The sequence below is a fragment of the Mustela erminea genome, chromosome 20 (genome assembly GCF_009829155.1).
Source record: "Mustela erminea isolate mMusErm1 chromosome 20, mMusErm1.Pri, whole genome shotgun sequence".
Taxonomy (NCBI): Eukaryota; Metazoa; Chordata; class Mammalia; order Carnivora; family Mustelidae; genus Mustela; species Mustela erminea.
Window position 1 is genome coordinate 8569396 of NC_045633.1, and position 24442 is coordinate 8593837.

Below are 24442 nucleotides of genomic sequence, written 5' to 3' on the forward strand. Positions count from 1 at the left end.
AATGAGAAATGTCAATAAACTTTTGTTAAATGAAATTCCTTCCCAAAATACTACCTCATCTGTTCCTCCCAGAAAACCTATTGGGCTTCTATTTTTCCAATTAAATGGTTTATTTTAAGATCATTATATATTTGCAGGGTACCTGCGTGGCTCAGTTGGCTGGGCAGATGACTCTTGATTTCAGCTTTTATTTTTCCAATTAAATGGTTTATTTTAAGATTGTTATATATTTGCAGGGCACCTGCATGGCTCAGTTGGCTGGGCAGATGAGTCTTTTTCTTTTTTAAGATTTTATTTTTATTTATTTGACAGACAGAGACCATAAGTAGCCAGAGAGGCAGGCAGAGAGGGGAGGAAGCAGGCTTCCTGCTGAGCAGAGAGCCCGATGTGGGGCTCGATCCCAGGACCCTGGGACCATGACCTGAGCCGAAGGCAAAGGCTTTAACCCACTGTGCCACCCAGGCGCCCCTGGGCAGATGACTCTTGATTTTGGCTCAGGGTCATAATCTCAGGGTCCTGAGACTGAGCCCTGCGTAAGGCTCTACACTCAGCGTGAAGCCTGCTTGAGATTCTCTGTCTCCCTCAGCCCCTTCCCCAACTGATGCACATACTCATGCATGCATGTTCTCTCTCTCTCAAATAAATTAATCTTTTTTAAAAAGATAAATATATATTTGCATGCAGTTAAAAGAAATAGCACAGAGAGATTCTTGGGCCATTTACTTAGTTTTCCTCAATGGTAGCATCCTGCAAAACTACAGCTCAGTATCACAACCAGGATATTGACCAGTCTCACTCAGATCTCCCAGCAGTTTACCTGTGCTTTTTTGTGTGTGTTTGGGTGTGTTTAGTACTATGCAATTGAATCAAATGTGCAGGTTTGTATATCTACCACCAGAGTGAAGATACAGAAGAGTTCTTTCATCCTGAGGATCTCCTGTCTTGTTCGTTTGTATCCACACCCATCTCCCTCCTCTTTTCCCTCCCACCTCCCTCCAAACCCCTAAGCCCTTGGCAGTGGACTGATCTATTCCCTAGTTTTATAATTTTGTCACTTTAAGAATGTTACATAAATGGAATTCTATAGTATGTTACTTTTTGGGACTAGCTTTGTTTTTATTTTTTTCACTCAGTATAATTTCCTGGAAATTCATCCAGTTATCTTATGTTCATCAATACTTTGATCCTATTTATTACTAAATGGTAGTTTATGTTATGGATGAAACACAGTTTGGGTGTTAACCCATTGAAGGGCCTCTGGGTTGTTTCCAGCTTGGGCCATTGTGAATAAAGCTGCCCTCAACATTTATGTGCAGGTTTTATGTGAGGCTAGATTTTCATAACTCATAATAGAAGAAATGAGTGCTTAGAGAAGCCCAGTATCTTCTTCAAAGTCACTGAGCTGGTCAGAGGTAGGGTCGGTATTTGAATTTAATTCTTGCTTCACAGCCTATGCACTCGACCACTAAGCAATGTGTTGAGATCATCCCTGTCATGAAACATAAAATGATTTTAATAGGTTCCAGGGAAAAAAAAATTAAAAAACACTGAATGACATCCCGTTTTAGGTTCCCTTCCCATTGTTCTGATTGTATTAATGAGATGCTCTGACATGTTTTTAAAATCTCTGGAACTACCAAGAGTGAGTTTCAGGATTAGAGCTTTTAGTGGGAACAGGGTTTATCTAGAATGAAAAAAAAAAAATTGCTTTGTTTGCATTACAGTTATGGTTATAATTGCCTTCTGTTTTTTGGCTAATACTATTGTTTTCCATTTGTGATACTAAATCAACTTTTCAAAAAATGGATATTTTGAAGTAAAGTATTGGTTATTGCATGCATTTGTTCTAACCTATCTGGGGGGCTGCCTGAAGGACAGGTGCAAGGTACTGATTTTATGTAACTCAGAAAAAAAACAGCAGGCACTGGTCATAGAAGTTACCAGGCAAACTACAAAAGTGAAGACACCTGAGGTAAGAGATTATGGGTGGAGATATACAATAGACCATCAAGGTCTGGGGGAGATGCTGGGTGAGTTTTGTATGTTTTTTGTTCTTGTTTGTTTTTTTGAATTTCAGATGTTCAAGACAGGTATGTACATGGGGAAATTAAGATAGCCATGAACATTCCCCCGGCAAGACCCATGCTCAGCAAAGTCCTGAGAAGACCTTAAGCTTTTATCTCTGGCTGATCCCTAGGCTCAGAGCAAGTTCAGCTAAGCGGTGAAGGCGTGTCCCAGCACAGAACCCATCTTCACAGTGGTTGTCCTCTCTCTTTTTTGGTTGGTGACATTTTTCTTTGTTCATTTGAGTTCCTGCCACTCAAGGAAATCTCTGTCAAAACATTAACTAAACATGAGCTAAAGGATCAGAGACCTCAGTGATCACACATGATAAACAATAGACTTTAAAGAATTTGCAAAAGTACCACAACAAAAGACTACTATAGCCTTCAACAGTCCAAAATCAAAAACAAAACAATGAAACCCCAAAAACCTCAACCTCTAGGGAAGTGGGAGAATCTGATTTCTAGAGTTCACTCATATGTGGAATTTAAGAACCAAAACAAATGAACGTTGGGCGGAGGGAATGAGAGGAAAACTAAGAAACGCATTCTTAACTGTAGAGAACAAAGTGATGGTTACCAGAGAGGAGGGACAGGGGGAATGGGTGAAATAGGTGATGGGGATTAAAGAGTGTACTTGTTATGATGAGCACTGGGGTTGTGTATGTAAGCGATGAATCACTAAATTTTATACCTGAGACTAATATTGTACTATATGTTGACTAGCTGGATTTAAATAAAAACTTGGAAGAAATAAAAATGAGTCAAACCTGTTAAATGTGATAAAAAACTAAGAAAAAAATGGACAAAGAACTAAAAGACAGAAAAAATTATATATGGACAAAAGAAATTCAGAAAACCATTCTATTTAGAATAGCATCAAAAAGAATATAATACTAAGAATAAATTTAGTCAAGAAAGTCAAAGAAAAATAAAAATTATTAGCAAAAGAAATGAAAGAAGGTATCAATAAATGGGAAGACATACTGTATTATTTGGAGACTTAATATTAAGATGACAGTACTACCCAAAGCCATCTACAGATTCAATGCACTCCCTATAAAAATCTCAGTGGTATAGAAATATCCTAAAATTCATAAGAAATCTTGAGGGATCCCAAATAGCCAAGACAACCTTTTAAAGGGAGAAGAAAGTTGAAGGCTTACACTTCTGATTTTTAAATTTACTGCAAAACTACAGTAATCAAAACAGTGTGATATTGGCATTAATAAAAAAGATGCATAATGATCAGAATAGAACAGAGAACCCAGGAAGAAACCTTCACATATATTGTCCATGAATTTTAGGCAAGAATGTTGAGACCATTCAGTGGGAAAAGTCAATCTTTTCAACAAATGGCACTGAGAAACTGGGATGTTCAGATGCAAATGAATACAGTTACCTTATATACAATATACACAAATTAACTCAAAATGGATCAAAAACCTAGACATAAAAGTTAAAATTCTGAAACTCTTAGAAGAAAACATAGGGGGCAGTCTTCATGATTTTGGATTTGACAATTATTTATTGACTATGACACCAAAAGCACAGGAAACAAAAGAAAAAGATAGATAAAATGTCAATTTTTAAAATTTTACGTGAAAGGACACTATCAAAAGAGTGAAGAGACAATGCACTGAATGGGAGAAAATATTTGCAAAGCATATACCTTATAATATACCTCATATCCAGAATATATAAAGAGCTCTTACAAATCAATAACAAAACAAACAACCCCCCTCCCCAAAAAAAAAAACAAAAAACCAATTTTAAAAATAGGCAAAGGACTTGAATATACAATTCTCCAGAGAAGGTACACGAATGGCCAATAAGCACATGAAAAGATGCTCAACATTAAGTCATTAAAGAGACACAAATCAGAACCACAATGAGATACCACTTCTCTCATACTAGAATGACTATTATACACATAAACAACAAACCTGAAAATAACAAGGATTAGCAAAATATGGAGAAATTGGAGCACTTGTGCACTGCTGATAGAAATATAAAATGGTGCAGCCACTGTGGAAAACATTTTGGCAGTTCCTCAAAAAGGTAAATATAGAATTACCGTATGATGCAGCAATTCCATTTTCAGGTATACACCCAAAAGAAGTGAAAGCAGGAACTCAAACAGATAGTTGCACACCAGGGCTCATTGGAGCATTATTCACAGTAGCCAAAAGGTGGAAATAACCTCAATATCTATTAAGAAATTGATGGATAGGGCGCCTGGGTGGCTCAGTGGGTTAAGCCGCTGCCTTCGGCTCAGGTCATGATCTCAGGGTCCTGGGATCGAGTCCCACATCGGGCTCTCTGCTCAGCGGGGAGCCTGCTTCCCTCTCTCTCTCTCTGCCTGCCTCTCCATCTACTTGTGGTTTCTCTCTGTCAAATAAATAAATAAAATCTTTAATAAAAAAAAAAAAAAAAAGAAATTGATGGATATACAAAATATGGTACACCCAGACAATACCATTCAGCCTGAAAAAAATGACATTTGGTCACATTCTACAACGTGGTTGAACGTTGAAAACATGTGCTAGGTGAGATAAGCCAGACGCATAAGGGCAAAGGTATAATTCCACTTGGTAGAGGTACCTAAAATAGGAAAATTCTTAAAGCCAAAAAGTATATTAAAGTTTAAAATCCTGGGGATATGAGGAGGAGGGGGGAGTTACTGTTTAATGGGAACAGAGTTTCCTGGAATGAAAAAAATTTCTGCAGATGCATGGTGGTAACTGCTGTACAGTGTTGTGGATTTACTCAGGGCCACTGAATTCTACACTTAAAAATGGTGAAAAGGGTAAACTTTATATTTTAGCTCAGGAAAAGAAAAGAAAGAAAACAACTCTCAGTGGAGGAGAGGCAACATATCATAGTGGAACGGGGTATAGATGTACATAGGTGTGGGCACAGGAGAGGACGTCTGTGTAAAATAAAATACATTATTTCCAATTTAAAAAAAAAAATGCTGTTGCTTTGGACCATCCCAGTTTAATTTAACCAGAATCTCTGTGGTTGGATCCAAGAATTGATTTTTTTTTTTTAAATCTCCTCAACTGATTCTAGCATACAAGCAGCGTTGAGAGCTACTGATCCATATACATGTTACTCCATTTATTTTTTCTTTTATCCAAGCCTAAAATTGTGCTACTGTGAAATAAACCTAGGGCCTGCATATTTGCTTTGGGGCAATAACATCATAAAAGGAGCAGCACCACCCACCCCCGGAGACCACAGAATGAGGCCAACAGTGACACCAGTGACTGTTCCTATGGAGAAAGGAGATGGGCCTAAAGTCAATTTCAAGGTCTGTTCACTCTCCCCTGACCAGTTTTGGAAGCTCAGCATTTATGTGGTCAAGAGGGTCAGGGTTCCTTATAGCCTATTATAGTTTTATGTAATCCCTGGATTTCGTATGTAGGGTTTGAGAACCAAAAAGATGCTGATTTGATTCCTATGATGAGGGAGCAGGAGGCTGGCTGAGAACGGAGCAGGGGCTGGCGCCTTGCACCCCCTCTCCACCCACTCCCCTTGGTAATATGTGTGACGTTTCACAGGCACCCCTGATTGCCCTAAAAAGAAGAGCAAATGGTTATCTTGCAGAGATCACAGTCCTGCAAGGCAGGAGTCTCTCTTGGTTTACAAATGTCCTTGAGATTTACAACAAAGAAGTTGCCTTATCAATAGCCCAATTTCCAAAGACACATAACTCAGTTCCTCAAGCCCTAACGTCACCCTCCCTTCCATAAAAAAACAAAGGAGATGGAGGTAGAAGGAAAAGTAAATAAAGTTAAATTTCTTTTAAAACCTAAATCTCACTAACAAGGACGTTTGATAGCAGGAATGTAACATTCCACCAGGAGACTCCCAATTGTCTTTATGTTAGTGCCTCATTAGAGGGAAAGTGGCCTTGGCGTGATAGTAACCAGGCCTTCAATATCCTGACAGTCTTCTTTACCCCAATAGCCCTTCTGAACAACCCTTTGTCCTCACCTACCCAACTCCTGTGTATATAACCAGCCACTCCTCACAACCCGGGGCAGCAGCATCTCCGTCTGCCCACGGGTCCTGTCCCCGTGCTTTAATAAACCACCATTTTGCACCAAAGATGTCTTAAGAATTCTTTCTTTAGTCGTCAGCTCCGAACCTCACCCCACCGAACCTGACTTAGGTTCTGGAACTTCATCATTTTTGGCGAGCCAGCCAGGAGATTTATGAGTCTTTACATTTGGACTCTGAGCTTCGGTGCAAAATTGGTGAGTACTTTCTCTCCTTTTCCTTTACTCTCATTCCAGGGCTTTTCAAGGAGTATGGTCTTATTGGAACACTTGCATGTCAATTGCTCAGGCTGTAATCCTCTAGCCCGTGGCTACTCTACGGGGAGGAGAGCGTCTGCCTTTTGGCTGTAAGTTAGTACCCTGGCCGGAATGGCAATAAGACCCAGAAACTTGATGGCCTCTCTTTATTCCTGTTCTTATAGAAAGCTGTCTCTCTTGGGCACGGGACAGCCACCTAAGTCACCAGGACGGCTGCCAATCTTAAGACTCCCGTGTGAGGTTTCTTCCTGATTGATCTAATGTGATCCCCTCCACATCCCTGGTCTAGCCACTTCTGGCCGCGAGACCTCCACTGGGAGCCGGCTGAAACCAGTACCTGATTGAATTAAAACACAACCGGGGACCGTTTCCTAGGGAAGTTGGCTGCAAGGACCACATGTGTTGGAATGTCGCTTAGACCATGATGGATTTCAGTCTTTACTGTTTCTCGTCAGTGTCGTCTGCAAACCGCTTAAAGCTATGAAATTGGGTAATTTCCCCTTGCCAAACTTTTCTAGTATTTCCATGGGTTAAAATGGCAAAACAGTATGCAGTCTTCAGGACAGACAATGAGCATGGCATGGCACAGCGTTTTCGTCCATTCACCAGGCACCCATCAGCAGCCTAGGATGCGATGGGGAAGTGGAGGGACGCCGGCACCCCTCCAGGGCCTCTTACGGCAGGAATGCCTTCTCGGGGAAGGCAGGATGGTGATCAATAGCGTATCTTGAGGGACGCCTCCGGTCGCTTTTGACACCTAAAACCTCTGACATACCCTGTGTGGGACGCCACCCAGGAGTCGGGGGATTTGGTAATGGACCTTCATTACTTTTCTGGAAGCATGGCCTCAGTAGGCTTCTTCAGTTCCCAAGGACTCTACCTTGGGGTGCCTTTTAACCCACTGGAAATAATTTTGATTGCAAAACTTAGGAAAGGACTGAGCTCTTGTAACACTGCATGGCCTCAGTGGAATCTATCAGTTAGTTCTCCTCTGCAGGAAGCAGGGCAAGTGGACCTAGGGTGCTTGCATTGCTCATACCTAGGCCTTCATTGCTCTGCACCAGGACCCTAAGTAAGGGGCTTTTGCGGAATGTGTTTGCCCAAATGAGTCAGCTAGTAAACTTTCTCCTGACATATTGGATGGTAATTACGTAAATAAGCCTTCTTCTAGTAAACCCAGGTTGCTGGGCCATCCCTAGCAAAGGGGACTCTGGCTTTATTTCTCTCTGTTTCTCCTAATAGACGTGGGGGCTTCTCCCTCACTCACTTCCTGTGTTGATGGCTATAACTGGAGCCAACTGGGGTTGGTCTAACTCGAGACAGAGACCATAAGGAATATTCCCAAGCAGCTGCCGAAACTCTCTTTGTTTCGGGGAAGTTTCCCTGTGTTCTCTGGCCGACTTGGACTGCTTAACCCCTCCCCCCTTGCTGGTGGGAAAGCATGGCGTCTGCTCCTCTGTTGGGCCTTATGAGCTCTAAAACCGGGAATCCTTTCTCTGCCTCCTGGCAGCACTTTGTTTCCTCTGTTTCCCCTTCTCCTGTTTCTGCACCAAAGTGCGTGCAGCCTGCATGACTAGCCTCTAGATCATGCACCACGGCTCCTTCTCTCTTCACTGTCAAGGAGCAAGAAGAGCACCCCCTGGACCTAACATCCCCCACTCCAGATCTTCCCACGCATGTCTCAGGTAAACATTCAAAGTGGAGTGGGTCCAGGTGGAACATAAATCAGAGTTGGAACTAAGTTAAGTTTGTTGGTTTAATTAAGATAAGACGTGTCTTTTAAGTTATCAGCAGTAATGTGAAACTTGGAAGTTTACTGAAGGTTAAATAAGCTCATGTTATTTGTTAAAATTTATTAGTAAAGAAATGACTAAACTGATGGTTAATTGTCTGTCTCAAAGTTTTAGTGGGTAATTGCTGAAGTAACTTTCAAAGTCTTTGGTAATCTGAAAGTTTTAAAGTTTTGCTTGGATGACAAATGGAATTGAATTGTGGACATCTAGGTCTTAACCAAACAGGATAAAATGCTAAGTCATTAATTACTGGACGTAGGTTTGTGCTTTTGACTTCTTACTGCAAAGAAACTAAGAGTACTTAAATCTGTTGGTAAATTTGTTTTCCACTTAACTGATTCATAAATTGCCACCTGAACAGTTCACAATCGGTTAATAACTAAAGGTGTTTCTAAGAATACAAAGTTCTGCTTAGTGTAACTAAGACTGATGGAAATAAGAGAAACTCTGCAGGAAAGTAGATGATATGTAAGAAAGATTTAAAGAAGGGAAATGCATTTTATTAAAGATAAAAGGTAATTTTGTCCTAAATGAGATGGTTGTTTGGAAGGAAATGGCTTGGGACAAAACCTGAATGCAAAGGAAAGTTGTAGAAGGTTTGTGAAGGGAAATCTTCAGAAAAGGAATTTTAGCTATGGTCCAGAATGGACTAAGATCGAAATGAATGGGTTTTAAAGGTACATTGGTACAAGACTGAAATTGTCTCTGTTCAAAAGGACAATGTTTTCTTAGATCAATTGATCTGCTGTTAAGAAAATGTAAATGGTTTTCTCTTTGCCTGCCCAGAAAAACCAGTTTCTATGTTTTGTTTTATCAGGTGTTTAACATCCCTAATTATATTTAGGCATGTGCTTTAAAACTTCATAAGATTTTAGCAAATGTTGACAAGATTTAAATTGTAAATCTCTTTAACTCAGGCTTTTCCTTGATACGTGAAGTTGCTCATGAAGTACTACTGAACCAGTGATAAACCTTGGGTTACATTTGGGAAAATGCTATAACTATTCTAGAGATTCTATGCACTTCCTAAAGTTTTAATGTTTTGAGAGATCATCGCTTGATATTGTAATTATGGGAATGTTATGTGTCACAGAAATTGTAACCTGATTTTCTTGCAGCTAAATTGTAAACTCCCATGTCTCTTTAGCTCTAGCCATATCCATTCTGAGTTTTTGTCATTTATAATTGTTTTAATTTTCTTGTAAAATGAGTTTTATCTTCAAGGAGATTCCTATAAAGGACTTTCAGGACAAATACAGATATTTGATATACTTGAAAATCCTAAGACTGAAATGGGTAAGAATTTCCAAAACTGACTAAAGCCGCATTCACCAGAATTAGTAACATGGGACTAAATGAACTACAAGATTATAGTGTTGTGTCTCTTAATGTTTTGTCTTGTTTTAGACATTGCTGGTTCTCTAATGTTTGCTCTTCCAGACTAGGGATACTTCCTCCTACTTATCTGTAACTTATAGAGATGTAAAAGTGCTCATTTGTAAAAGTGCTCAAAGCATTCAAGCTTTTCTCTCTATCTGAACCCTCTGAAACCAAAAGGTCTCAGTAAGCATTCTTCCATGGCAATCAGTCATTTGCATAAGTTCAATAAGAATCTGTTCTCCTTGTAACAGGACACCATTGGAAACTGGTTATTTTACCAAGGCTTTGACTGGGATGTCATATTTGAAAAGACTCAGATATGACCACACAGTTTAAAGGAACTAAGGTTGACTTTATGACACCTGGAGCCATAAAGCCCCTTGGGACTGTTGGCCTGATCCCTTGCTTACAGAGTTCCCAGCAGCCTCACCAGGTGAGTAAAGAATGTCACTCTTTGGTAGGTTGCAGAGTCTCAGAAGAGGAATTCGCCCAAATCGACAGGTATTGCAGGCATGACTGATGGCAAGTACAGAGCTTGGCTTCTGGCCCGGAGAGGATACTAAAAGTTCAACCTAGAGATTCCTTATAAGAAGTTCCAGCAAAGCGGATTCTAAAAGATCTATTGATCACACTCAACTGTTCTTGCTGAGCTTATCTAAATAATTAGGCCAAGTTTGTTAAAACTGGACTTGTTTCACAAGTGAATTAGTCCTGATTTGGCTATCTCTGTAAATGAGGGTTATTTTAGAGAGAAAAATTATGTTTTAGTAACACACCTTTATGGATGTTAAATTCTAGATTTGATTGTCTTTAAATGCTTGTTTACCTAAGCTAAACAATTTAAGATAAACTTCAGAGAAGTTACACAATAGCTCATTTAGATGATCTTCTTGCTTTTTTATTTTGTGGGGATATTAGTAGAACCCCCTCACACATGATTAAACAACTGGAAAATGGGATTGATTCCCCTACGATTGTATAACTTAACTAACACCTTATGTGTGGCTGGGATAATGAAATTGCCTAAAAGCCAGCCTATGCACTCCATAGGATTAACTATGGACTTGTGGAGACAATGGATGACCCCACTTTCTTTATGAGTGGACTGTATGAGGCATGGGGGACTCCCCTTATCTCTTGACAAGTTTTCTCCCACTTGACAATGATCTTCTGTAATCAGGATATTGTTAAGGCTGGACCACTCAAAGGTCATCTTATTGGTTTCATCCCTTAGTCATATTTATCCTAGAGGCCACCTCTGTTGAGGTGCGATTGCAAACAGATGCTTTAGCTAAGCATAGAACAGCCCTCAAAAAAAGAGCCTCAAAGCTCACTATGGGACAGTCCCTGACTGTAATGATGTCACATCAGGTCCAGATTTGTCTTAGAAGCCAAAGGCCACCAATGGATGATGGAGGCCGACTTATTAAATACTGGGCTACACTAACAGAGATGCCAGAAATAATACTTAAAACTTGTCAAACTTTAAACCTAGTTACCTGTATGCCTGAACCTGACCACTGTACTTCTTTCTCTATAGAGGATTTGCCTAGATTCATGGGTGCATTACTAAAACTTATCACCACTCCAGCTAATCTCCCTACTTAATACCGAAGTCTCACAGATACCAAGGCACTCCAGAAAATAGGATGGCCTTAGATGTCCTGATAGCAGCACAGGGTGCAACATGCGCAATTATCAAAGCAGAATGTTGTGTGTTCATCCCACACTACCACATAACTCACAGAACTAAGATATGAATACCCAGATTAAGGCCCTACAAGATCCTTCTCTCTCTCTCAGTGAATGGTTAAGTTCCTGGTTTGAAGGAGGACTATGGCCAAATCTCCTTCTCGGGCTTCTCATTCTTATAGCCTTATTAACCTTAATATGTTGCTTTGTTCAGTGTTTCTCTACTTGGTGCCGAGACTCCATTGCTGCAATGACTTCACCACGACAGATGATCCTTACCACGCGCAAAGACACTCCTTCACTGTCAGCGCTGGATTCAGCCGCCTCCGCCTTTCGTGACTCCCCTATACATTCCTCCACTGATCAATGTTGACCCGAGTAGGTAGGGACAACTCTACGCCCCTATTCAGCAGAAAGAAGTTACAGAAGATGAGACCTTCCACCTTCAACCACCTTAAAGATTTAAGGGTCAAAATTGTTCAGGGGGGAATGATGAGGGAGCAGGAGGCTGGCTGAGAACGGAGCAGGGGCTGGCGCCTTGCACCCTCTCTCCACCCACTCCCCTTGGTAATATGTGTGACGTTTCACAGGCACCCCTGATTGCCCTAAAAAGAAGAGCAAATGGTTATCTTGCAGAGATCACAGTCCTGCAAGGCAGGAGTCTCTCTTGGTTTACAAATGTCCTTGAGATTTACAACAAAGAAGTTGCCTTATCAATAGCCCAATTTCCAAAGACACATAACTCAGTTCCTCAAGCCCTAACGTCACCCTCCCTTCCATAAAAAAACAAAGGAGATGGAGGTAGAAGGAAAAGTAAATAAAGTTAAATTTCTTTTAAAACCTAAATCTCACTAACAAGGACGTTTGATAGCAGGAATGTAACATTCCACCAGGAGACTCCCAATTGTCTTTATGTTAGTGCCTCATTAGAGGGAAAGTGGCCTTGGCGTGATAGTAACCAGGCCTTCAATATCCTGACAGTCTTCTTTACCCCAATAGCCCTTCTGAACAACCCTTTGTCCTCACCTACCCAACTCCTGTGTATATAACCAGCCACTCCTCACAACCCGGGGCAGCAGCATCTCCGTCTGCCCACGGGTCCTGTCCCCGTGCTTTAATAAACCACCATTTTGCACCAAAGATGTCTTAAGAATTCTTTCTTTAGTCGTCAGCTCCGAACCTCACCCCACCGAACCTGACTTAGGTTCTGGAACTTCATCACCTAGACCTGCCATTTACTTGACATAGGGAAGACATACAAAGCTTGTAATCTGCAGTTTCTTCCTCTGTGAAATGCGACCACTACTGTCCTCTCCGGAGGCTCAGCAAGGATAATAGATTTGTGCACACCCTGTTAGGAAGTGGGACTGTAGGATTTGAAGCCAATCAAGGCTTCTTGCATACTCAGCCTCCTCAAGAGATCATTGGAACCCAAGTCTGGGGTACTACTTTCTACCCTTCGGCACTTAAGTGCCAGCTGGCTGGGACAGGAAGGGATGTGAGAACACCCTAGGAGCTTAGAGATTAATTAGAACAGGCTTTATTGAGTTGGAGTGACTGAAGGGAGCTATGAAGAAGCTTCATGGTGCAGAGTTGAATCTACCACCTTAGCACCCACACAGCTCCCTGAAGGGATTCTGAGGGCCTGGAAGGGGGCAGGTGAGGATCGCCACTTACTTCATAGCCCATGAAGATGCCAATGGGCTTGGTGGGCTTTATCCTGATGCCAATGTTGCCTTCAGTGTTGAACGGCAGGCTGTTGCCCTTGTCATCAATGATCTGGAAAAAGAAGTCGTGAATCCCACACTGCTGGGCCATGCCAGCATGCCTGCCCCGCCCACACAGTACTTGCCCATTTGTGTGACACCACTGAGAATAAATGGGGGGAGGCGCCCTGCCAGAAAATAGATGACAACTGTCAGGACTCTTTGAAATCAGGAAATGATGAAACCCAAGTTATGGGTCTATTGGTCTCATGGATATGCAGACACGGCAAATGTGTCTTCAGGCTAGAAAACACAGATCAGGAAAAACTAGAAGCACCAGCTGATGGAGAGAACTGCCAGTGCTCTCTTCAGGTGCTCTGGTGCCATCTGTTATGTGTGAGGCTTCTAGCGGAGAGGACAGCAACTGGGGTTGGGGGTAGGGGGTGGGGTGGAGAGGGCACAGCTGGTTCGGTCGTCTGGTGTCACACAATTCTCCAATTCCAGCTGAGCTCTAACTGCTCCCAGAAAATGCCTTTAGGACCAGACCTGGACATCGAAGGGGGGCATGCTTTTCCCCATGGAACCCGGCTTGATCTTCATTCCCCGGAGAGTGCTACAACATATTCCCTATTCACAAAAGAAAGAAAATGGTGTTGGTCAGAGATCCAGGCTCATTATAAAGCATCAAGAACCACACACAGCATCCCCACCCACTCATGTCATTTGATGTGGAGCCTTTACAAGGAAGCTAGAAAGCCCAGATTCTAGGCATAAGGCATTGGCCCAACTCCAGTCAGCAAATATTAACCACATCTGACATGGACTGGGCCTGTGCTAGCTCCTGGGGCTACCAGGTCCAGTGAGAGGAGCCAAAAAAGAAGTAAGTAAAGATCCTGGTGCTGTGGCCATGTAATATGAGGTGTTATATGCCCACTGTAGGTCAGACGTGTGTCTGATGGCTAGAGGAAGGCCATAAAATCATTTAACAGACTCGGGCTGTTAAACAGTGATAGGAACCCTGTCTCAATGACTCAGAGCTGTGTCAAGAATATTCAGATTGTGGTGTTCCCACAACTATTGCCCCAAACATCTCTACTATCCCAGCATCCAGTGTAAACAAGAGTAATTACAAGGTCAGCATGTACAAGGGGTTGAACATTGTACCCAGAGTTTTCTACACTTCCTTTCATTTCCCTTATCACAACTCAGCAAGATTGGGTTATATTTTGAATTTGGAGGCATAGAAGCAGAGACTCTGGAAGGTTCAATGCTCAGCCTGTAGTCTTGAAGCCTGTAATTGGCAAGCTGAGATTTGAACCAACGTCTGAATTCCTGAGAAGGAAATCTCTTTCCCCCTTTGCTATGCTGCTGCTCATGGTGCAGGCATGTGGGAAATGTTCCACAAGTGAGTCAGTAGCTATGAAAATACTTTCAGAAATAAAGCACCATCCAGGTATTAGGAAGTATTCTGTTGTTGCAAATGGACCTGGGTCGTGGGCATAGTGTAGTTCTCAACCCACCTTCCTCCTTGTCCATATATAAACATGAATCATCCAAGGACAAAACTAGAGTCTTAGTATTTCTTAGGCCTCAAAGCAGATCAATTAACTGATGACTTAAAAGCATATATGATTTTTTTTTTTTTGCAAAGAAGTCAGAAAAGTAAGTTAATTGAGGCTAAAATAGTCATTTGCCTCCAGATCCTGAAATGGTAGTCATCCCTCTCCCAGCTACAGGGAAAACAAGGAGGTTGGGGAAAGTGCTTCTACCCAATGACAGAAATGGCTTCAGAATTGTGTTGGAGGAAAGATACCTGTCCCTTCCCCTACTATCATTGATAAAGTTTTTGTGGTTCAAGACATGCATGATACTCTGAATGCCCTGCCACCTGGCTGCTCAGTGATGCCTTTGGGAGTCATACACTGTGTGTGTGTGTGTGTGTGTGTGTGTGTGTGTGTGTGTGGTACGTACAGAAAGTCTCTGCTCCCTCCACAACACCAGTTAGTGTCCCACAGTCAAACCTGTATGCTGTCCATATAAACACCCAGAAAGGAACTTCTGGGGCCAGCTCCTAGCTGCCTGTGATTTTCACCCTAGAAAGCGATGGTGAAGTGGGCAGGACTTACAGATGGGGGCCTCAGTGTTACTGGAGAGAACCTCCCAACCCACCACCCCTTCTGGGCTCCCTAGAGCGCATGATCACAGGTACGGTGGCACCACATCCTTAGACCCCTTTTAAGGTTGCGTCCAATACTTTTCAGTACATTGGCCTCCTGACAGACTGATGAGTTGTGAATTGTCTTTTTGCAAATTGATTTGGGGCAAACTAGCCTAGAAATCTGAAGCCACCCATTGGCCTCAGGCAATGCTATGAGCAGAATGGGGCCTCCGCACATTCATTGTTCAGCTCTTCTGCTGGGCTCAGCAGTTCAGCACATCCTGACTGACCCAGAAAGGACATCTACCTACTGTTTCTGACTGTCCATAGGCCTCATGGAGCAGCAGGCCTGTCTTTCTTCTCCACTCCTCTTGCTCCTCCGGCAGCAGAGCCTCCCCGCCAGTAGTGCAGTGTTCCAGGGTGGGGAACCTGAGACTTCAGGGAAGGCAGAGTGACAAGAGAACTTGCAGTCAGGCCTTGGAAGCTCTGCCCCAGGCCCAGAGTGTTAAGAGCTCAGAGTCTCTTCATCTGGATCACTCATGCTTTTGCTTCCTCATGTTCTTACTTGTCTTTTGGGCAATTTGGTCAAAGCCAAGTGGAGGTCACTCATTTCCTGGCAAGGGGTAGGTGATGGTGGTGAGGCTAATGGGTTTGGATCAAAGGTTTGGATCAACTTTGGAAGCTGACATAAAAAGGCGGCAAAGATGTATTGATCAGACATTGTCTTCACATTCACTATGGCTATAAGGGGTATTTCATAAACCATAATGTGGTGGGGGATAAGATCCTAAGAGCATGTTAGGAGGCTAACAGAACTGCATTGCCTTCTCTGAAGAGTAGGGTCATGCGAATTGAAGGGCTTTTTTATTTGTGAGCAGAGGATGCAAGTTAGAGGGTAGAAATGAATTGCCCAGGACACCGAGGAAGACGGGGGCGAGTTCAGGAAAAGAAAACAGTGTTGCAGTAGCAGCCCTGAGAGCAAGAATTTCAGAGAGAGCATTAAAGTCAGCTGTGAACATCAGTAGTAGGTACACTGCATGACCTAAATCCTCTTTTTCATTCTTCCCCATAAAATTTTCTGCTAATAAAAAAAACCCCACAAAATAATGATGGATTCCCTGAAGGAGGTGGGGAGACATGATTGAGGTCTGAGTACCGGGTGGCCTGGGCTGAGCCAGATCATCTCTTGGGCATGGGAGAGGTAGCAGACATCTGGTTCACCTTCTTATCTTCATCCCTTGTCCTGGTACACCAGAGTCCAAGTCAAGGGCAGGAGGGTTGAGTTCACTGAGGGCGTCTTCTTCATCCTTCTGCAGCTTTATCCAAAGTAGATAAAACAAGCAGATTCTCTGATGCTCTGATTAGCTATGTTTTGGTTATATTTTTACTGGGTTTGGACAAAGATCATCATCTGAGGAATGTTTCAAAAAGTAGCTTAATATGAGCTTTGAAATACAGATGGAAACAGAATCGTTGGATTCTGTTTGAGGATTCTGTTTCAGCTTGAGGCTTCATGAATAAAATCAAAACTGTGTTTCAGAGTTAGTTTCATAAGGGTAGTCGTAGAACACTTTAATTTTTTAATTCTAAATTTAAGACATGTTACTCTGATTTTTGAATATCCATTTTTATCTCACACTATTTAAAAGATAAATAAATGCCCATACATTTCAAAGAGCATATTTCAGTTTAGCTAAAATTAACCAGCAAACATGGGGAAATGAAAAAAAAAATTTCTACGGTAAGAGAACATGATGCATCCGTCAGACTGACAGAATTTTTTAAAATTCTGACAATAACAAATATTGCCAATGTTATGAAACAATGGGAATTCTCCTATCTTGCTAGCAGGAGCATAAATTGGTTCAATCTTTGGAAAATCACATGGTAAAATGTCATGTTAAGTATAAACTAGCAATTCCTCTTCCAGAAAAATACTACGGAAATGCATGCTTATATGTACCAGCATACATGTACAAGAAATCAATGCAGCATTAATCACTAATAGTCCCAAAATGAAAACTATCCAAGTTGTCCATTAATGGTAAAACAGATTAAAAAAATCATGATGTTTTCATACTATGGGATATTATACAGCAATGAAAATTAACTATAGCAACCTGTAGCACCATAGACACATCTTAAAACCTAATGCTGAAAAAAGAAGCCAGATATTACAGAATAATATATGATTACACACATAAAGATCAAAGGCAAGTAAAATATAATAATTTGTTTAGGGATATTTCCTTAGGAGATAAATTATCAGAGAAAACAGGAAATGAACACCATAAAAGTTGAAATAGTACATTTCTTTAGAGGAGAAAGAGAGCTATGTAGAGATCTCAGGGGTATGGGCAATATTCTATTTTTGTGAGTCAGGTGAGTGGTGACACAGGTGTTTTTCAACAGCTCATTAATTTATACATTTATGTCTTTTTAAAAAGATTTTATTTACTTGACAGAGAGAGAAATCACAAGTAGGCAGAGAGGCAGGCAGAGAGAGAGGGGGAAGCAGGCTCCCTACTAAGCAGAGAGCCCAATGTGGGGCTTGATCCCAGTACCCTGAGATATGACCTGAGCTGAAGGCAGAGGCTTAACCCACTGAGACACCCAGGTGCCTCTACTCATTTATGTCTTACTCTGTATGTTTGACCTTTTATAAGAGAAAAGTTTAAAAAAGAATAAACTCACAATGATGTAAGGCTTACTGAGTGTTTTTCATTTGGATCTTGGAGTCTTGCTTTAATGAACTAATTATCACCACCAACACTTACCTAACACACACACACACACACACAGGCACACACATGTCAAAGAACCACAGTTAAAAATAGACCATGGTACACTGGATCCCTTTAATTCCTTCCCAAAGATTGTTATGAGCAGCCACCACCACTTCTAATATACCTGGTAGAAGCGTGCTGTAGAATCATTCGGTATATAGTTGACGCAGCAAGGCACTGGGTGATGGGGTATTTGAACAACATCTAGAAAAGGAGGAGAGAAGGAATTTCATTTTTATAGTAAAGACTTAAAATATCAGTTAATTATTAGCATTTTAATTCTGATCTCCCCTCTAACAAGAGCCCATTATTTATTTCTTTCACTATCCCTATATTGAGCATAAATTTTGTACATGGCATGCATTAGGCACTGCTGAGTGAAAGCAAGAAGAGTAAGGATAATACATTGCTTAAACTATAACTTTAACTAATGAGAAGTTATGCTTGTCATGCAAGCATGCTTAAAGATGACCTTGAGAAAAACATGTACAAGCAGCAGGCCTCTGGTGGAGGGGATGATACACATCCTTGAAGCCCAACGGCTAGGAACCTTGGCCGGCTCAGGGTGGAACACTGCCCTACTTCCCTTTTTGTCTCCCCTACCTCAGAGAAAGCCACGTATTAAGGTAATCCATTTAAGTGCATTTGCAAAATTACAAATCTCATGCTGCTGGCCCAGACACACCCTACTTCTCTTCTTGTCTACTTCATTTACCTCTAAAGCTTGTGACCAACATGTGACTCACACTCCTTCTTGTTTACCTATTAGACAGACGGCTACTGTATAATCTTCTTTTCTTCTCCTTTGTTATCACGTATCTAATAAATTCAGGATTGAGGACTTGTTTGGGGTGACAGTCCTTCCAGCTGTGGTCCTCTGCTCCCATTCTCTTAACAGCTGACTTGTTTGTGCCTCATTCTTCTCCCATGTGCCATTAGGAAAGCAGCATAGGGGACCCTCAACTAAATCACATTTTTTCAGCAGGGTCCGGTTTTGGGGTTGGAAACATAAGTTTCTTCTAGGAGTTTCTCAGTACTGGAAGGTTAGTGTTCTTACCTGTTCAGTGACCTTGGGGTCAAACTGAGGCATATGATGGATGAAGAGTGTAGCCCCTGCTGTCCATGGTTCGAAAATGCACCCGAAGACAGCCAGAATCCAGCCCGTGTCCGAATGGCACCAGAAGATATCAGATGTCTTCAGTTGCAGAAATTTCCTGCTAACTCCAAAATACAGTGACCTCAGCTATGTGACTGACCATGAGAGAATGTGATCAAGGGCTGGGGACTCTGATTTTCAGGTGGCGACCCACCACTCATTCTCAGTGCATGTTTTTGAATGGGGCTCCAGACACACATCCACAGCATGTCCGTAGAGTATGCCAAAGCCCATTTTCTGGTCATGTGTGCCTTCAACTGGTTTAGTTATAATGATCCTTAAGACTGGAAATATGGGACAAATCTATAGCTCTTTTCTTGGATTTGACTCTGTTACTGATACAGTCCCAGGTAATGCTGGCAGCCATTTGGGGATAACAAGGAATAATAAGTGTTTCTGAGAATACCATCAAAACTCAGCAGAAACAGGGCTGACAGATGGAGAGATGAAAACCTAATCTGGAAACTATTTTTGTCTGAAGCCAAACCCTGGAGTGCTCTGTCTCAGGATCCATTAAATTCCTGTACTCATTTTTTGGCTTAAAGATGTTTAGATTGGTCTTTCTGTCATTTGTGATGAAGAAAGAGAAAGGGAGAGAGAGAGATTTAATTTTTAATATTCTATCTTGGCAAAGGACTGGAAACAATCAGACAATAGGCAATAACTGAAAGTGGAGCGGAGAAGATTTCTCATTTCCCTACCCTACCTTACTGCTACTGAGGAACCTCTGTGAGCAGAACTCCTTTCCCATCAGCAGGTTATGGCTTTGAGGAACTTTACAATTAATAGGGAAGGGCCCTGATAAATGATCAACCCTCCCTCATCCCAGCTCTCTCAGGATTGTGGCTCACCCGCAAGAATTTACTAGCTAAGAGGATCTGTCTTTTCAGCGTCGGACTCCCTACCCACTGAACATCTCTTCTGGGGTGTCTCTCAAATCCACCACACCCTAATTTCTCCTGACTCCCTTCGACTACTTCTTTCTCCTCCAGTGTTCTCTGTATTTCAGTGAATGTCATTACTATCCATGCAACTGTCCAAGCCCCAAATCTGAGTCAACCTTGACTGGCTCCTCTCTTGTCTCCCACAGACAGTAGATCCCATCCATTTTACCTCCTAATATCTCACATATGTTAACTTCCTTCACGTCTCTGACACCTTTGCCAAGCCACTGCCATCTTGGATTATTCTAAGACCCTCCAGCTAGTCGATCTAACTCTATTCTGATTTTTCCCAACATATTCTCCATATTGCAGCTAGTGATCTTTTATCTTTTTTCCTTTTCGTTTTTCTTCTCTTTCTTTCCCTTTCTCTCTCTCTCTATTTCTTTCTTTCTTTCTTCTTGAGAGAGAGAGTGTGCACATGCAGAAATAGGGAGTAAGAGGGGAGAAGCAGAGGGAGGGGGAGAGAGAGAATCTCAAACAGACTACACATTCAGCACAGCGCCCAATGTGGGGCTCAATCTCATGACCCTGAGACATGACCTGAGCCGAAATCAAGAGCCAGATGCTTCACACACTGAGCCACCCAGGTGCTGCCACGTGATCTTTTCAAAACACAAATCTGATCAGGTCTTTCCCTTGCTAAAAATATGTCCCATGGCTCCAACACCTCCCCTCCCTCTCAAAACAAAACAAAACAAAAACAAATAAACAAGCAAGTAAACAAACAAAAAACTCTTTAAACTCTACACCAAGGCCCATGAGATCCTATGGGATCTGGGCCCTGCTTACTTTCTCACTCCTCCCAACTATACCTTACCCCACACTCTGAGCACCAGCCACCCTCAAATCTCAGTAGTTGTATAAACATTACTTTTTATATCTTTGTGCCTTTGCTCCTTTATTCAGAGTGCACAGAAAGCCCTTCCCTTCTTCATACCCCCATTACTCCAAGGTTTTGCTATTCAGTTATCATTGTATAACTTTTCATTGTATAACTTTTAGCACAGCTAGCCACAGCCTACCAAAAAACTTTTGGTGCCCTCTGATCTGGTTAATAAGTTAGAAAATATACAGCATCTGTTCTGGTCTGAATATTATTAGCTAGAGAAAGGGCGGAAAGAAGAAGAGGCTGTTTAAAAATTGATTAAATGGGGCTGCCTGGGTGGCTCAGTCATTAAGGGTATGCCTTCGACTTGGGTCAGGATCCTAGTGTCTGGCATCTGGCTCCCTGCTCAGCAGGAGGCCTGCTTCTCCCCCTCCCACTTCCCCTGCTTGTGTTCCCTCTCTCTGTTAAATAAATAAATAAATAATCTTAACAAAAAATAAATTGATTAAATGATTAACCCAAGGCTACAGCTTCAGCCTCTATGACTATTCTAGAACAGGGACAGGGTCATGATGTGGCTTGGTCCCAGGTATTATTTTTCCTAACAGCTCATAACTGGGTAATTTCAAGTTTCATTTGTCCATAAATGGGGAGAAGGAAGGACCTGTTGTTCAGGTGACATTGTGAGTTCATTCTGTATTTTCCTACCAAACCCTGAGTTAACTGACAGAGACAAACTGGCTCTCCTACACACCTCCTGTCAAGGTGCTTAGGCAGGACATAATGTGCCTCCTTTGTTATCAGAGGCCTATGTCAGCAAATAGTTAGGATTCTCAATGTTTACCTCTCAGATTTTCATCAGTCTGAACCAAAGAGCACAGAAGGGAGAAGCAGGATAAGGTCAATTCTGCTTAGAGCTCTTTTCCCAGCCCACACATGCACACACCACCCCAGATCTGCGGCCCAGCTCATAAGTCAATGACTTCTTTCCTACCTTGAAGGGAAAGAGGATCGCAAGGCAAATCCATGGCTGTGTTTTGCCATCTTGGGGAAGCCTGTGGTCCCACTGGTGAAGAAGATGGCCATTGGGTCCAGGGTCTTTGACTTAATACAGGTATGATCTGGGGATGCTGATCTGCAAAGAGATTCAGTACAAAAGGGGAGAAGTCATATTTACTCTTTCCATCCAGAGAAGCAAAAGGAACAATATGAGGCTTGGAGTCAGAAAAATGAAGGTATCTAACACTGGAGGGGAAACCAGTTCTCCTGGTATTAGGAACCAAATGGAGTTTGAGAGTGAGTTGAGTAAGCTGACTGACATTTCTTCATTTTAAAAAGAGGGGAAACAAAAATGGATTGTTTAGCATGTAACAAACACTGAAACAGCCCTTCCAGGCAGTGCTCTAAGTGATTTACAAATAACAACTCATTTAATCTTCAGACCAACCCTAAAAGGCAAGTACTGTTCAAATTGTGCCCATTCTGTGGATTAGAAAACTGGGGCTCAGAAAGGTTTTCATAACTTGCCTGAAGACCTATAGCCAGCAAGTGGTCCAGCCAGGATTCAAATACACCCAAAACTGTGATCTTAGTCACACTGCTAAGCTTGTTTTTTATATGAACCAAGTTAATAGGACTTTTACCCCATAACCATGTACATTCGCCCTGGCATAAGCTTGAGATGGAAAGTAGAATCTCTAGGGTGCCCCAGTGTGCCTTGATTCTTGGGGGTTTCTCCTAGACTGAGAGTCTCTTGGGCTCATAAATGCAAGTTCTCTATGGTGTTTGATCAGAGAAACTGCAAATGATCCCAGGACACTCTGACTCTTTGTGCAATATGATACCATATTGACTTTTGGCAATTTAAGGGCATTTTAGAGAATATTTATTCACACCATTTTCATTTAATTGTGTGACTTTAAAATCCAGTGTAAGATGTGACTTCAGTGTGATATTTGCCTTTTGAGGCCAAAGGAAAGGACTTCAAAAACTGAGGGGTTACTTCAAGAAAACAAACCCAGCATGGTGTGTGGGTGACACAAAAAAATGCCTGAAGGTTTACAGAATCAGAGTTTTGGAAGCGGAAGTGGTCTTACTTACCTCAAACACTTCCCTAACTTTTCCTGCAAGGTGTCCCTAAAGGTATGCAACCCCTAAAAAATGGAAAGTGTTTGCTCCTTTAGCTACCTGACAGCCATAGCCTCAATTTTTCTTGCAATCTCAAGCTTTCCCTTAAAAATTCATCCCTTAATCTTTCACTCAACCTCTTCATATATATATATATTTTTAATATAAACATAATATTTCAGATTCCTTACCTACAGGGAAGATGTAACACAACAACCCTCTGACTTTATACATCACAGGGATGCTAATACTTTAGTGATAGAGGCATGGAAGTTCAATATCCTTATTTTACAGATAAAGCAATTGCATCCAAGAAAGGGGAAGGATTGGGGAGGGTATGTGCTATGGTGAATACTGTGCATTGTGCTATTGTGCTTCACTGATGAAGCACAAATAATACATCATATGTTAATATACATATAGTAATATATTATTATATGAAATAAATAATATATTATATGTTAATTTTTTTAAAAAGGGAGGGAAGGAACCAGTCCAGGGTCACACAGCAAATCCATAGCATAACTGGGAAGAGAAGGTTTCGGCCATCAGACCTGGTGAGTCTCCCCCTACTGGTTGGGAGTGAATGGCCTTCTCCTGTCCTTCCTTAGATAGCACATTCATTAGAACAGAAACTCACTTAACTAATGATCGTAAGTCCAACCACCCTTGACAGCTATGGTCAGACACCAGGAGCTTTGTTTTCAGAGTAGGACACTTGGAAGCTAAAGAATCCACCTCTGGGGCAAGGGTATCTGTGGTGATGATGCCCTTGGCTTTAGACACTTGTAATCGGTAGAGAAGGTCCTTGCTCGTCAGTTGCATGGTTCCTGGCATGAAGACTATTCCTGGGAATGATAAAGGAAATTTTGGGTTTCAGTCTTGGGTTATCTGCATAGAAATCCACCAGCGTCTTGCTGAGCAAAGTATAGTCCATGGACCAGCACCAACCACACCACCTAAGACACAAAATCTCATGCCCCATCCCAAACCTACTGAATCAGAATCTTCACTTTAATAAGATCTCCAAGGGACTCCTATGCACATTGAAAGTTGAAAAGCCTGCCCTAACCTCTTCTGCTCTAGATGGATCTAGCCAGTAGACAGGTGGATCCTACTTTACATAGGATCTGGGACTATGAATGTAAGTAGGACAGTATCCCTGACATCAGAATTAGCTGCATCCCTATCTAGATTTTTCCTCTCTCATTTCCTCCTCTGTCAGTCCCTTGTGTCATCTTGTATCTCCTCTCACTCACTCTGCATATCTAAATTTAACTACATTATCCTTTGAATGTCCCTGCTTTCCCTTCCATCTTCTATCACCAACAATTAGTTCATGCCTTCATGAGTTGGGTTCTAATCTCTCCACCAGGTGCCTTGTCTTGAGTCTTCCTACTTCAGGTTCCATAGAACACTGATTCTTCCCACTCCACTCTTCTTCCCTTCACCAGCACCTGTACCCTCTCTCCAGGAAACCAACATA

The 24442-nt window shown here is 41.8% G+C and overlaps 1 protein-coding gene across 1 annotated transcript in view; it reads right to left on the bottom strand.

Annotated features, from left to right (window-relative positions):
- The window catches only part of ACSM1 (acyl-CoA synthetase medium chain family member 1), a 54882-nt gene that overhangs the window by 5020 nt on the left and 25420 nt on the right, over positions 1 to 24442 (bottom strand). Inside the window, exons 4-10 of the mRNA XM_032327483.1 lie at positions 23597 to 23804; positions 21824 to 21964; positions 18961 to 19120; positions 18028 to 18107; positions 15429 to 15552; positions 13506 to 13586; positions 12931 to 13032 (exon numbers count right to left, since the gene is read on the bottom strand). Coding sequence (XP_032183374.1) covers positions 12931 to 13032; positions 13506 to 13586; positions 15429 to 15552; positions 18028 to 18107; positions 18961 to 19120; positions 21824 to 21964; positions 23597 to 23804 — 896 coding nt within the window. The remainder of the gene's footprint in view (positions 1 to 12930; positions 13033 to 13505; positions 13587 to 15428; positions 15553 to 18027; positions 18108 to 18960; positions 19121 to 21823; positions 21965 to 23596; positions 23805 to 24442) is intronic.